Here is a 14617-nt window from a genome sequence, read left to right as displayed (position 1 = left end):
GAAAAGCGTCTTACAGAAGACGTTACAGGTCTGTGAGAGCCAGAGATTTTCCTTGTTTGAGGTGACCAAATACTTATTTTCCACCCTAATTTACGAAGAAATTATTTACAAATCCTACCATGTGGATTCATGGATTTTTTTTTCACATTCTGTCTCTCACAGTTGAAGTGTACCTCTGGTGCAAATTACTGACCTCTGTCATCATTTTAGGTGGGGGAACTTGCACAATCGGTGGCTGACTAAATACTTTTTTGCCCCACTGTAGGTGTGGCTGCAGATCAGGTGGCAGAGCAGGTTGTTAATCGCAGCAAACAAACAAGCATGTTCACAACAAGGTAAGACAAAGTATTTGTTTTTATTGAGCTCTTTGTAGGAGGTGGATCACTGCAGCATCACAAGAAAGAAACACTTTCCTTTTGGTGTGTTATGATGAAGACTTGTTTAAGTGCTTTTAAATGATGCATGCATAAATCATCAGTTGAGACAAAAGACAGGCATAGCTTCCAGGTCTGGAAAGGTAAATGATACAGGAACATTATTTTAAGTGACTTCTGTTTGTGTCTGTGAGGAAATGAGCCTCCTTACTCTGTGACCTCAGGAGAGTCACACAGCACAGTCCTGATGACGTTATGCTTTCAGTTGTCAGATCTTATCAAATATAACATGTAAACTTTGTAAATGATGGTGATTACTAAAGTTAGAACTGCTGCAGGGGTGATCCCGAGGATGTTCAGTGACCAACAGTCTGTGATGGACAATTAGACAACGCTGATGATCCTTCCCTCACTCATCAGGCCACAACACCAACTTGGTGGAAAAAACCTTTCACAAAAGGATATTCATAGGTCATATTAGAGTGGTCACACAAATCCAAGGGAATGCTTGTACATGTTAGAGGAGCTGGTCAGACGCTGCTAATGGACAGCTGAGGTTGGAGGTCTGGTTCAGCTTCAGTATGCCGTCAGTGTCGGGGATCCTGCTGCTCCATGCAGGGAAAACACACAGAAAAGGAGACACTGTGACTGTTATTAAAGCCTGCCCCCCACTTCGAGCTGCGTAGCTGTTGATATATGGGCTACACCGATTTGTGCTTGTTGCCAAAATAAAAAAAAGAATAATCATTATCATAATCAATAATGATTTAAAGCTTCAGTATGTGGAAGAAGAAACACTCAAATCGTGTGTTTGTGTGGAGAGAGCAACACAGGGACTCTTCATTCAACATCAGACAGTTGTGTATTGTGTGTTGGATCTTGTGTTTCCATTCGATTGTTGCTGTGTGTTACCAATACGTTGATCCACTGAGACTCAGTGTAGATGTACAGAGCCTTTTTGTCCGTGCGAAGCACCATCACATTCTCCACGCGCAGCCTTCTCATCGCTTTCTCTCCATCCGCAACAAACACCTGCAGAGTGACACATGAGCCTGCTGAGGTCAAAAGGATTTGTTTCCACAACGGTACAAAGTCCAGGTCTCCAGCTGTTTTCCTCGTCATGACAACTGCACATAAGGTGAAAACATTTATAGCTCCTGCGTTTGGACCAAGGATTACTGCCGCTTTGATTGACAGCTGTCACAACACGAGCAGTCATGCAAGAATTGCTTTGTTTACAAATTAGAAATTCGATTACAGCCTAACTGAACATGTAACTGAACAAGCACATGAACCTCATGGCATGCAGAACTATTCTGTGACTTGTTTAAAGCTTACTGGTGGCAGTGGTTTCAAAATGAGGAATCCAGAGCTGCTGGGTCATCATAGCTAGAATCACATTTCATAGAAGGTCCATGGTAAGCTAGCATGTGTGAATTCTGGTCCATTTGTCTGTGTTGCTGTGGGTGTGCTGCTCCACACTCTTTTCAGATCCAATAAAACAAAAGTCTTGCTTTAAAAAATGCACTGGGATGAGATGGTGTAAAGATTACTCCCCAGCAGAGTAAACAGTTTAACCAGAGTGTGACACTGACCGTGTGCACGCTGTCCACCAATCGTTGTGGGCTCTGAACCTGTGAACAGTTGCATGTGGCTGGAGGACCTGGGTTTCCTGTTTCTCCCTCCATGCCTGGTAGGATATACACTAAGAAAACACAAGGCATAATCAGCTTTCTGCCAACAAGTTTATATTTCAAGTTGTTTCAACAAGGCCATCAGGTCACAGCTTTATCCTTTCTGGGCATGTATGACTGCTCCATGCTTGCGTCGTTGGCCTGAACGACATTGCCCTATGTGTAAGTAAGTAAAACTTTATTTATATAGCACCTTTCTAGATAAAAGATCAAAAAGTGCTTGACACAAGGATGACAAAGTATAAAACAGAAACAGACAAAATGCAGTTCTAAAAAGAAACTACTGAGTCCACACATCTTACGCTCAGGAGAGAGTTCCACAGTCTGGGAGCCACAGGGGCTAAAGCTCTGTCTCCCTCAGTTCTCAGCCTTGTAGGCTGAATAACAAGTAGGCCCTGATCACATGACCTCAGGGAGCTGCTGGGCTGCAGACCTTTAATGATGTAAGCTGGTGCTTGTCCATGAAGAGCTCTGAAGGTCAGAACCAGAATCTTGAAATGGACTCGATGGGAGCCAGTGCAGCTGTATCAGCAGCGGTGTCACATGTGTGAATACTTCGATGGTTCGCCTTGCTGCAGTGTTTTGGATAAACTGCAGACGCTCCAGGAAGTTTTTGTTTAAACATGTAAACAGTGAATTACAGTAGTCCAGTCGTGATGAAATGAAGTGTGAACTAAAGTGTGGTTTTATACCGATTATTACGCTGCATGAAAGGATTATTACAGGTTATATAAACCTGCAGCATTAAATGGTTCTTGTGGCTTTAGTGGTTGTGCAAACATCTGGAAAAAACAATGTCACACAATAAGGCGTGATGAAAGAAACAAAAAGTAATTATATACATTTTTATACAGTGCAGAGATGTAGATGGGAGTATTCTCTGTAACATAAATCATTACATTACAGAACATAGTTTCTTCAGCACAGTTTCATGCCTCCCTGATGCCGTCACTGTCTAAAAAGAAGTTCCTAACCTCAATCAGACTTCTCTGGTGAAATGAAATTTAAATACAACTTTATAAATCTTCATCTTCTGTACCAATATCATGACTATATATTTACATGCACTATAAAGTAGATCAAAACTGATACACGTGTTGTCACAAACCTTGTCCAGGAAGTCCAGGTTCTCCAGTCTGACCATGACGCCCTGCCTGACCAAGATGACCTTGAAACCCTTTGAGCCCTCGAGATCCCTTCGGCCCCTGCACACAGTGATCATTCATTTGGTTTGCATGCAGCAGACAAACTGAGGTACAAACTTCTTACATTCAGCTAAAGGTAACATCCCACCAAGCAGCAAATGTCTGTGGACAGTGAGAGGTAAGAAGTTTCACATCAACAAAATGATATTTAGAAAACAGGTGCCTTTTTAAATATATGAATCTGCTAAGCAGTTTTTCAGATCTAGAATTCATATAAACAGTAGGTGTGTGTGTCAAAGGCTGAAGTCGGTACAAAACTTCACGGTTAGTAGACGTTTAGTAGACGTTTAGTAGACGCCTACCTCACAGCTAGCTTTTGTTTCAACAGGCAGCTCTTTAAACAAAAAGGCATGAATGCAATGGGAACAATATCACACACACACACGCGCGCACACACGCACACACACACACACTTGTGTGTCATACTTCCGACTCTAGCACTGCCAACCCCTTGCAGGGTTTCCCACCATGCACACACTCTGTGTTTCATTCTTCGTGCCTACCGTGCTCCCCCTGTCCCCAGGCTTTCCTCTGGATCCCTCCTCCCCCCTTTTCCCTGCAGCGCCCCATTGGCCTGGGTCTCCCTGCACCAGCACAACAGAATGGCCTTAACACACTGCACAGCCAGAGATGTTCACTGAATGTGTCTCAGCCAGTTCTTCACCTTCTGTCCTGGGTTTCCAGGGATGCCACGCTCCCCCTGCAGAGACGCACAGATTCATCAGCCAACGCAGTCACATAATGTCTAACAGGAGCAATGTTTGTTCTTCTTTTGATTTCTTCACCTTCACTCCCTCCAGGCCTGTTTTTCCTTTGACACCTTTATCACCCTGAACAATAAAAATAGCAAGTGTCATCAGAATATATGTATAAATGTATAACAGTAAAAAAAGAAAAAACACTTACACTGAATCCGCTTTGCCCCTTATTGCCCTACATAAACACACAAAGGAGCTTCGTATCAGTAGCATTAAAACAAAATACAAATGGGAAACTGCTGTTTGGTTTCCAGACAGGAGTCGGGATGAGTGTGAATAACATATATGTCTGCATGTGGGCAGGGCGAACTCATCTATTCAGCACAGTCTTTAATGTAGTTTATGTAGATGTGTCCTAAATCAGGTAGTATATACTATGGCTACTGGCCTTTAATGTACCTTCATCATCCCAGGAGTTCCTATATCTCCATACAGGCCCCTCCAGCCTCTGTCTCCCTTCTCTCCCTGTGGAAACATTGACTCATATCAGCTCAAATTTTCAGTGTAAACATTTAGATTTATACATTATTTCAATAAATGGAACATTGATGATGTCTATCACATCTAATATTCTTAAAACCTATAACAGTGGTAAAAGGAAACTAAATACTGATGACATCTGGATTTGGATGGAAAGGCGACTGATACACCTGAGAAATGTAGTTAGTGATATGTTTTCTATGCTCGGTGTTTCCTGTAAAAACATGAAACTTTGCCCCTTTTTAAAGGATGACTGTGGCAGGGGCGTGGTTTGCTGGCCTGCTGCAGAGGAGGGGTGACACAGTGAACTCTGGGCGGCACGGAGGCAGGGAGGCAACAGGTGTACGGGACAGTGTTAATGAGGGAGATGTCTTTTTGTGTGCCCACAGTGAGATGGAGCAGATGATGCTGGGAGGGAGTGGCTGCGTCCGAGGCGGGTGCCAAAGATTATTTCCAAAATAAAAAGACACTAAGCATAACCCGTGTGTGTTTGGGTCTTGTGTCACAATGACCTAAACTGTATAAGATGAATCTTTTATACTTATTGAAAGACCTTGGTGTGCACAAGAAATAACAGGTAGCACAAGCATTACAACCGGGATTAATAACAAAATCAACCCTGGCAGCCAACAGCAAACCAAGAACAAATGCCCCACCCTGTATGTCTGTAAATGAAGCTTTTTATTTTCAGCAGGGACGTCGGGCCAAAGAAAAAAACCCTGACATGCCTCAGTGTCACGTGCAGGGTGCCGTGGGAATTGTATTGGGGCAATTGTCATTGTCAGTCCATCTGCGCTGTAACTGCTATAAGTTAATTAACCGATTCGCACTACAACCTGCTTTGCCTCTTATCTGTAGTTATTTTTATTTAATTTAATAACTGTACAGTACTCTGCTTATAGTAACCATTGTCCATATGTAAATATGTAAGTAGCAGCCTCGCCTCTGTCAGTGCGCCCCAGGGTGGCTGTGGCTACAATGTAGCTGCCATCACCAGTGTGTGAATGGGTGGATGACTGGTTGTGTAAAGCGCTTTGGGGTCCTTAGGGACTAGTAAAGCGCTACAAATACAGGCTGTTTACCCATTTATTAGTCATAGCTTTACAAATACAGGATGTGACTTTATTATTGCATAAATGCACAGCTCAGAGTTCTTAGTCACACAGTCGCATTACTGAAAACATGAACTTTGTGTTACACAAAGAGTTTCTTTTTCATTTTTTCACCATTGTTTCAATTCTCTGCAATTCTCTATTTTACATGTTAGGTCTCTTTATCCTTTACTTTTACACTCCTGACATTTTAGTTCAGTTTTCGTTACAGCACCAAATCACAACTACAGTCACCTCAAGACGTTTTATATTGACCCTACAATAACACATACAGAGAAAACCCAACAATCATATGACCCCCTATGAGCAGCACTTTGGCAACAGTGGGAAGGAAAAACTCCCTTTTAACAGGAAGAAACCAGAACTTCTTCTTTTCTCCTCATTTTAGTTCTTTTTGGTTCTTAAATTAAATAGTAATTTCTGTTTTTATTTGATCAGAGCAAGTCTTTCCTTGTTTCCCCCCAGATGACCATGCAGTCAGTGTTGTGGTGTATGTCTGTATGGACGGACTTTGTATAACCTTTTGACCTGGCTGTCCCATGGCCCCTTGCATTCCACCTTCTCCCTCTGGACCTAACACACCAAGCTGACCCTGAAATACACTCACAGTTAGCTTTTGCTTTTATGACGTCTTACATGCAATATGTATGTGCCTGAAAAGATGGGATAACTGTCTTACACTGTACCTTCGATCCTCTGGCTCCCCTACAGCCCTGCAACAGTAACAGTACCATTACTGTAACAGTACATATGGCGGGGGGGGGAATTAAATATGTAAAAAATGTAAAAAGATGGTCCTGCATACTTTTACTCCTTTAGGTCCTGTGATGTGTTCTGTTATGTCAACCTGGAGAGTTACGGAGAAATGAAAAAAAAATGAGTTGTTTTACATCATGCTTCAATTCTCGCACCTTTTCTTTCTTTGAATGAATCAATGTGGGTGCTACAGGTTGGGCTAAAGGACCATTTATTCCTGAAGAAAGTCTTGAAGGAATAATTTTAAAACAAAGCTAATTTGTGGGTAACAGAAAGGAGGGAGATCATCACCATTAGCTCTGCTTTCCATTTGATTGGAGGAAACATAGGTGGTGGAAGAGGAGGAGTGATGAAGACTTCACATTTTGAAACTGACCACCTGCTGCCTCTGCTTGATGGGAATCCTGCACAGGCAGAGAGCACAAAAATCATGTTAATTACTGTGTTCCCTGTGCATTCTGGGAAAGGAGGGCACTGAGATCAATCAGCTCTATAATCATGACATAGTGACGGTTGTAGGCAGTATGTGAAGTGAAAAACACTTTCTAAAACAAATCACATCTTGTGTTTTGATTTTACGTACCATCCATGACATCATCCAGACATCCAGAGTGATCCTATGATCAAGGCTCTGTGGCTCAGACATTAAATATTGAGGGGCATTTATTCTTGATTTGTATATTTCACTGTCTGACTTGTCTGCACAGCAGTCATGCTGCTTCATGTGCAAGGGTGATATGCAGAGCTCTAGTAACTACACAGGGATAAAGTTAATGAGCCATACTATGAAGATAAAGTAAAGTGTTGTGGAAGCTAGGCTGAGAAGAGAGGTGACAATCAGTGAGCAGCAGTGTGGCTCCCTATCAAGAAAGAGCTCTATGTGATGTTTGCTTTGAGAGTGTTGATGGAGAAGAATGGAGAAGGTCAGAAAGTCTTTGTGGCTCTCAAGAACACAGATAATAGAGTGCCAAGAGAGGAACTGAGGTGCTGCATGAGGAACTCAGAGTGTGTGAGACACACACAGGACACAGGACAGGACATGTACAAGGACAGCGAAATAGTGGTGAGGTATACGGTAGGAGTTACAGATAAATTCAAGGTAGGGGTGGGATTACATCAGGGATCAGCTCTGAGCCCCTTCTTGTTTGGGGACAGGCTGACAGATGAGGTCATGCAGGAGTCTCTGTGGATGTGATGACACTGTGATCTGTAGTGAGAGTTGGCAGAAGGTGGAAGAGACCCTGGAGATGTGGAGATATGCAGTGGAGAGGAATGAAAGTCAGTAGAAGCGAGGCAGAATACATATGTGTGAATTAGGGATGGACTGATCCGGTATTCCGTATCGGTCTGATACTGTCCTAAATTACTGGATCGGATATCAGAGAGAAATAAAAAATGTAATCTGATCCATTAAATATCATGAAAGCACCTCACAAAACTTGCCGCATGGCGTAACCCACATCTGAGCAGTATGCATCAGGTGATAGAGCGGCTGTGGTGTGCGAGACCTGTCGGCGGTCGGGTTGAGCATTTGGAGCCTGCATTTCATCTTGGAGAAAGCTATCCCAGAGAGAAGTAAAGCAAGTGTGTAAGTTCATCTCTGAATGTTTGTAAAGCATTCCAGCGTTAAGCTTAACAACCGATATATGCAGCGACTGCCTCTTCTCTCTCCTGCTGCTACTTCATTCATAAAACTGATCAATGATCATCTGATCGGCTCTTCTGTCGCGACTCCGTCTCTCTTGTTTGTTTTTGGCTCACTTTACACCAGAAAGAGGAAACCAGCAGATAAACAATTAAAAAATACACTATATCGGCTTCATATTGGTATCGGCAGATATCTAAATTTATGATATCGGTATCGGACATAAAAAAGCGGTATCGTGCCATCTCTAGTGTGAACGAGAGGGAGACAGGTGGAAAGGTGAACATGGAAGGAAGAGAGGTAATAAGGATAGATGAGTTTACATACCTGAAGTCAGCCATCTAAGGCAATAGTGCACAAGAGTGGTCAAGAAGAGAGAGCAGGTAGGGTGGAGTGGGTGGAGATGAGTGTCAGGGGCGATTTGTGAGTGAAAGCAAGAGTGAAAGGGGAGGTTTACAGGATGTTAGTGAGACCTGCTATGATGTATCGTTTGGAGATGGTACAGAAGGCAGAGCATAAGATGTTAGGATTTTCAGAGTGAGCAGGATGGACAGGGTTAAATATGAGTGTGGTGGGGCATGGTCTGCGGTGCCGTGCGGACGCACCTGCATGGCATCTGCAGATCATGGCGGCAGTGTTAAATCACGGAAAAGCAGGGTTATGAGTGGTCTTGTGGTGCGATGTGCGGCTGGCAGCTTGGGTGCTGCAGCCGGTGTAAATAAATGGCTCAAAATTACAATTTGTGGTCCCGCCATGCCTTATTCACGCCACAATGAGTTCATCACAACAGTTCTGCCTGAGCAGTTTGGAAACAAAGGGGCAAGGCTGAGATGGTTTGGATGTGTACAAAGTTGCACAGTGGATATATTCAATAAAGGACGTTCAAGATGGAGCTGCCAGGTTGGGGAAATGCTCATTAACAGACAGTTACTTCAATATTTTTGGTTACTGTAATTGTCGGGCTATAAGCCGCTACTTTTTGCACAAGCTTTGAACCCTGCGGCTTTTAGTCAGGTGCGGCTTTTCTATGGATTGTCCATGAGCGGATTTGTTTTGTTTGTTCCGCTGTTGTACGGCACTACGTTGCCTGGCGGAAGGATCGGGGTTCAAGAGTGGTATGTTGGTCACATGTCCATCCGCCAGGCAACGTAGTGCCGTACGAAGTAGCGCGAAAAACAAACTTCAAAGTAGCGCTACGCGTTCAGCGGGAGGTGTGGATGATGAGCGGCGATAAACTTGCGAAAAGCAAGTTATGCTCAACTCCACCGGTGGATTCTGACAGCGTGGAAAAGTGTGAAAACATCCACGATCACCAACGGATTTCGAAGGGCTGGACTGCTGCATGATGGCGAGGAGGACACCGCCACGGCCCTTCTGAGGGGCCGTGGCGGTGACTAATGTATGTTAGTCATGTGCGGCTAACATACATTAGCTGCACATGACTAAAAGCCGCAGGTGTTTCAATGAGTCAACATTGAAACACCTGCGGCTTTTAGTCATGTGCGGCTAATGTATGTACAAAACAGGATTTTCGCCTGATTTTAGCTTGTGCGGCTAATATTCAGGTGCGCTCTGTAGTCCGGGAAATACGATAATTTCTCCAGCCCCAACTCAGCTCTCTCCTTCACCAGGCTCAACACAGAAGTGTTTTCAGCCTCTCTCCATGCACAGATATATCACGTTGACCAAGGAGGTCAACGTGATATATCTGTGTGGCCCCTCCCTTGTTTGACCACACCACATAATATCCGCCACTTGTCGTGTAAGTAAGTAAGTAAGTAAGTAAAATTTATTTATATAGCGCTTTTCACAGATAAAAATCACAAAGTGCTTTACAACACAGAAAATGGGAATATAAAAACAATATAACAGTAAATAAAACAATGTAAAACAATAAAACTATAAAAACAGCATAAGAAGAAATTAATCAAATGCTTTTCTAAATAAAAATGTCTTCAGCTGTTTCTTAAAAGAATCAATGGAGTCCGTGCAGCGAAGAGACAGTGGGAGAGAATTCCACAACCGTGGTGCCACAGTCTGAAAGGCCCGATCACCACGAGTTTTAAAACGAGTGCGTGGTACCACCAGCAGTCTCTGATCTAATGACCTTAAAGCCCGAGAAGATGTATGTGGTTTCAGCAGGTCAGATAAATATTGAGGAGCCTGACCATGCAGGGCCCTAAAGGTTAGAACTAAAATTTTAAACTGAAACCTAAAATTTACAGGCAACCAGTGAAGGGAGGCCAAGACTGGAGTGATATGCGATCTTCTCTTGGTGCCTGTTAAGAGACGTGCTGCAGCATTCTGCACAGTCTGAAGACGATTTAAGGCTGATTTGTTAAAACAAGTAAAAAGGCCATTACAATAGTCTAAACGAGAAGAAATAAAAGCATGAATAATCATCTCAAGTTCAAGCTTTGATACCATTAGTCTGAGTTTAGAAATATTCCGTAAATGATAAAAACAGTTTCGGACCAGCTGCTTAGAATGCTGCTCGAGCGACATCGAGCTGTCAAATAAGACACCGAGATTTCTAAGGCTTGATTTTACGTAAGGGTCTAAGAAGCTGATACGCTGGAGCAATAATTAGAGTTTCTGTTTTATCAGAGTTTAGTTGGAGAAAATTGTCATATAACCATTTGTTGATTTCTGTCAGACAATTACTTAAATTAGACAATTTATAAAACTCAGACATTTTGAAGGAACAGTATAGTTGGATGTCGTCAGCATAGAGATGATAGGAGATATATTTATAGCGCTTAATAATTTGGCCTAGGGGAAATACATAAAGTAAAAAGAGAATTGGACCCAGGACAGATCCCTGAGGTACCCCACACGGCAAAACTGTTGATTCTGATGTGACATGATTCATGCAAACAGTAAAAGATCTCTCAGACAGATATGATATAAACCATTTTAAAACAACACCAGTAATCCCAAACAAGTTCTCGAGTCTGTTTATCATGATACTGTGATCTACAGTGTCAAAAGCAGAGCTGAGGTCCAGCAGGACCAGCACTGTGTATTCTCCAGAGTCTGCTGCCATCAAGATATCACTAGATACTCTAAGTAAGGCCGTTTCAGTGGAATGCAATTTACGAAAACCAGACTGGAAAGTGTCCATAACAGCATTTTTATCCAGGAAATAGTTAAGTTGTTCTAGTACTACTTTTTCTAAAATTTTCGATATAAAAGGCAATTTGGATATTGGCCTATAACTGTTAGGAAGAGATGGATCCAGCTGGGGTTTCTTTAATATTGGCTCGACGATAGCTTGTTTAAAGAAGCTGGGAACTGAGCCAGTGTGAAGAGAAGTATTTATCATTTCCACAATACAGGGGCCAATTGAATCAAACACACTAGTGAAAAATGAAGATGGAAGGACATCAAGGGGGCTTGAAGTCTGTTTTATATGACAAAGCAGGCCTCTGATGTCTTGTAATGTAACAGGAGTAAAAGACGATCAAGTATCAGAGGAGAGCAAGTTAAAAGTTTGATATTGAGAAGATGATGGAGAGATATTAGACCTGGTTGCAATGACCTTATTTCTGAAATAGTTCATAAACTCATTGCAGTCGGACGTTGAGTGAACTGGTGCACAAGGAGCATCAGGAGAAACAATACTTTTAATTGTTTTAAACAAGAATTTAGGATCTTTCTTTTTTGAAGCTATGAGGTGTGAAAAATACTCTGTTCTGGCATTTTTCCACATGTCATTTAGCAAGAGGATAGATTCTTTAAGGTGTAACTTATAAACCTCAAGTTTGGAAGCCTTCCACAAACGTTCTAGCTTGCGACAATATCTCCTGAAATTACGAATGTTTTCATTTAACCAAGGATGAGATTTCAAACGTAGGACAGTACTTTTTTTCAGAGGTGCCACTATGTCTAAAATAGAAGTACACTGGTTATTAAAGGATGAGACAAGAGAGTCCAAGTCATTGTAAGTCATTTCAGCGTCAAACATGGCAGAGAACCTTTTGCCGGCGTTCAGGTTTATTTCAATCGTTATTTTGGGAGCCGGGGGATCCAAATAAAACGACAAGTCAAAATATATGCAGCTATGGTCACTCACATGGACATTTTCCACACGAATGTCATTTATATTTAAACCCAAGGAGAAAACAAGGTCCAATGTGTGACCCTTTACATGTGTAGGGCCAGAAACATGCTGCATAAAATTAAAAGACTCTGTGATAGTCATGAAGTCAGCAGCCATATTACAGGATGCATCATCAATATGAAAGTTAAAATCTCCCAACATTACCACCTTCTCTAATTTAATAATGGATGATAGGAGGTCGTTAAATTCAGTTAAGAAGACTCCGGCAGGGCCAGGAGGTCGGTAGATTAAAATACAATAAAAGGTGTGCAAAGAGCCGACCTTGATCATCTGAAGTTCAAATGAGGTAAAAGAATCCGAGTTCATCAGTCTGCATGTGAATCTGTGACCACGAAGGGCCCTTGCCATTTGAAGTATCAATCACATCTTAATGGTTTAATCTGAAACTCACTGAGGTGGGTGCTTTACCTTAGGAGGCAAGAAAGTGTTAGTGTTTATGGACTTAACTGTTATCCAGTGTTTGACTCACTTGTTGTAATAGAGGAAGCAGCCGACGGGAGGCTGCTTAGCAACGCAGTCCATCCTAGGATCAGCTGAGTCAGCATCTCAACACTTCCTGCAACCACAAATCATGACCACTAAGGAAAGTACTGTTTCCCTCTGTGATCATTTAAATATGGCTTCATGTTTCTCCTTCCGAACCAACACCCACCCTCTTTTTCTGTCAGGTGGGAAATCTGATGAGGAGACTAGCAGAAAGATCCATGAAACCATCAGTGATGACAGATATGTAATTAATAATTCAGACACAGCATGAAAGACGGGTTTCAATGGGTTGCAAAGCTGCTTGGAGATCCACACCAACGTATGGCAACGGATGTGTGTGGGCCCTGAGATCAGATATTTTAGGACAGATGGCAGAAATATAATTTGTTTAAGTTGAGCTAATATGAGACAACAGTTTAAAGAGCAGAAGCCTCATTTATTATACTTCAGATCAAAACATTTAATCAAATGACTGTAGTTTAAGTCAGATCTGTCTTTAGACAGGTGCACATGTGTGTGCATGTGTATGTGTTGTGAGATTATTATATTATCTTATGCCACGTTAGACCCCTAATTAAAGATTGTGAAATCATTATGTAGTTTTAGTTTGCCTTATTCTCCTGACTTAGAAGAAGGTGAAACTATTACACTTATTGAACTGAGTTGTATTACATTAGACTGCTGATTTATTGTGAATGAATGATATTGTTTATGATGCATTATACTGCTGAGGTATAAGAAATACTGTTTTCAGAGAGTCATCACCTTATTTGTCTGACTAGAAAAGAACAGAACACACTGCACAGGAAGCCGAGGTCATAACTTGGGCTCACTGAGAGAGAAAGAATGTGGATGTTTAGGTTTTGTGACTAGGTGGAGGAGGGGCTGAAGCTATAAGAATGTGAGGAACACTCAGACGCTTCGAGATCAGGCGGACACCCTCCCGCGCTCATCTCCCATCCGGATGGTTTATGCTCAAAAGTGTTGAATTGTATGGAATAAAAGATTGTTGATTGAGCATTTATACACCGAGTATTGTCCTTTCTTCAGCCCAACGATCAAAAGAATTGGGAGATTTAACAGTGTGCACGAGAGGCAGATTTAGAACTTGTTCGCGTCACGCTTAAAATAATTCGCCCTTCGCAGTTGTGACTCTTCCAGCTCACAGTGGAACTGAAGTTTTCTTACCCTGGACTCGGCTGCAATGCCAAACACAGATTACAAACTTGAAGTTAAATAATCTGAAAGACCTCCAATGCAGGACCGTAGTCCCTCCACTGTAACCTCTAAATTAATAAATGTTCTTGTGCTGTTCATAAAACCCATTAAATAATGGAGAAGAACTTTTCCCCTAATATGTAATAAGTATAAGAGTTCAGGTATGTCCATGCATTATAGTCAGTGTAGCGTGTCTTACCTCAGTGCTGTTTCCTGCTCAGTGCCTGGGAAAGCTCTAGTCCTGTACTGGAGATGTCTGCTGGAGCTGCATCTCTTCCTGGTCATGGTCCAGCAGAACTGCAGCCCAATCTGCTATGCTTGCACGTTCAGTCTGGCTTAATCTCAATCAACTGTGGAAATGCAATGCAGCTTCTGGCACTGCTTCACAGGAATAATCAGATAATTACTTTAACACTGAGCCAAAGAGGAGCCTGCTGATCAGGACACATGCTGTGGAGGATGAAACTTTGAAAGCAGTCTGTAGCACTTTCTGTCATAATATATTACATGAATATATCAGAGCCCCATCAGTGCTGTTCATCCTGCATTGCAGCAATGGTCATAGTGGGTAACTGAAATAGTTTAAGCACTTTTTGCCCTGTAGAAATCAGCTGATCTTTAGTGAGCCCTTTGGATAAATATTTAGACCTTCATACATTTCCGGGTGCGGGAGTGGTAGCACCCTCAGTGGAAGCACCACTGAGGGAACAATGGGTACTCATGGCCGTTGATCAGTGGTTGTTGATCAATGGTCATGAGAATTTGA

The 14617-nt window shown here is 42.3% G+C and overlaps 1 protein-coding gene across 4 annotated transcripts; it reads right to left on the bottom strand.

The window, feature by feature from the left end:
* Nucleotides 1-336: 336 nt before the first annotated feature.
* LOC146650324 (uncharacterized) lies at nucleotides 337-14307 on the bottom strand. 4 transcript variants are annotated; one of them, XM_085385269.1, is made up of 15 exons: nucleotides 14051-14307; nucleotides 12617-12703; nucleotides 6671-6783; nucleotides 6429-6470; nucleotides 6310-6336; nucleotides 6144-6215; nucleotides 4431-4496; nucleotides 4180-4206; nucleotides 4059-4103; nucleotides 3938-3973; nucleotides 3777-3857; nucleotides 3177-3273; nucleotides 1970-2079; nucleotides 1287-1406; nucleotides 337-979 (listed from the first exon to the last, which is right to left on the bottom strand). In XM_085385269.1, the coding sequence occupies exons 2-15, from the start codon at nucleotides 12690-12692 to the stop codon at nucleotides 962-964; spliced, it is 930 nt and encodes a 309-aa protein (XP_085241395.1). In that variant the 5' UTR covers nucleotides 12693-12703; nucleotides 14051-14307; the 3' UTR covers nucleotides 337-961. The 4 variants fall into 4 exon arrangements, with proteins under 4 accessions (XP_085241395.1, XP_085241394.1, XP_085241393.1 ...); XM_085385268.1 differs by having other exon boundaries at nucleotides 337-1406; nucleotides 12617-12836; XM_085385267.1 differs by having other exon boundaries at nucleotides 337-1406.
* Between the last annotated feature and the right edge of the window lie 310 nt (nucleotides 14308-14617).

This window comes from Rhamphochromis longiceps, linkage group LG16 (assembly GCF_057381845.1).
Source record: "Rhamphochromis longiceps isolate RC_006_pf linkage group LG16, R_longiceps_female_GT1.1, whole genome shotgun sequence".
Classification (NCBI taxonomy): Eukaryota; Metazoa; Chordata; class Actinopteri; order Cichliformes; family Cichlidae; genus Rhamphochromis; species Rhamphochromis longiceps.
This window is presented reverse-complemented; position numbering and strand designations above follow the sequence as displayed.

Bases quoted from the DNA above. Each gene is read 5' to 3' on its own strand.
- LOC146650324 (XM_085385268.1), bottom strand. From the start codon at position 12,692: ATGCTGACTCAGCTGATCCTAGGATGGACTGCGTTGCTAAGCAGCCTC. The intron at 3,274-3,776 runs GTAGGCACGAAG...CACTGTGTGCAG, and splicing joins CTGGGGACAGGGGGAGCACG to GGGCCGAAGGGATCTCGAGG. The intron at 2,080-3,176 runs GTTTGTGACAAC...GTGTTTTCTTAG, and splicing joins ACCTGGACTTCCTGGACAAG to TGTATATCCTACCAGGCATG.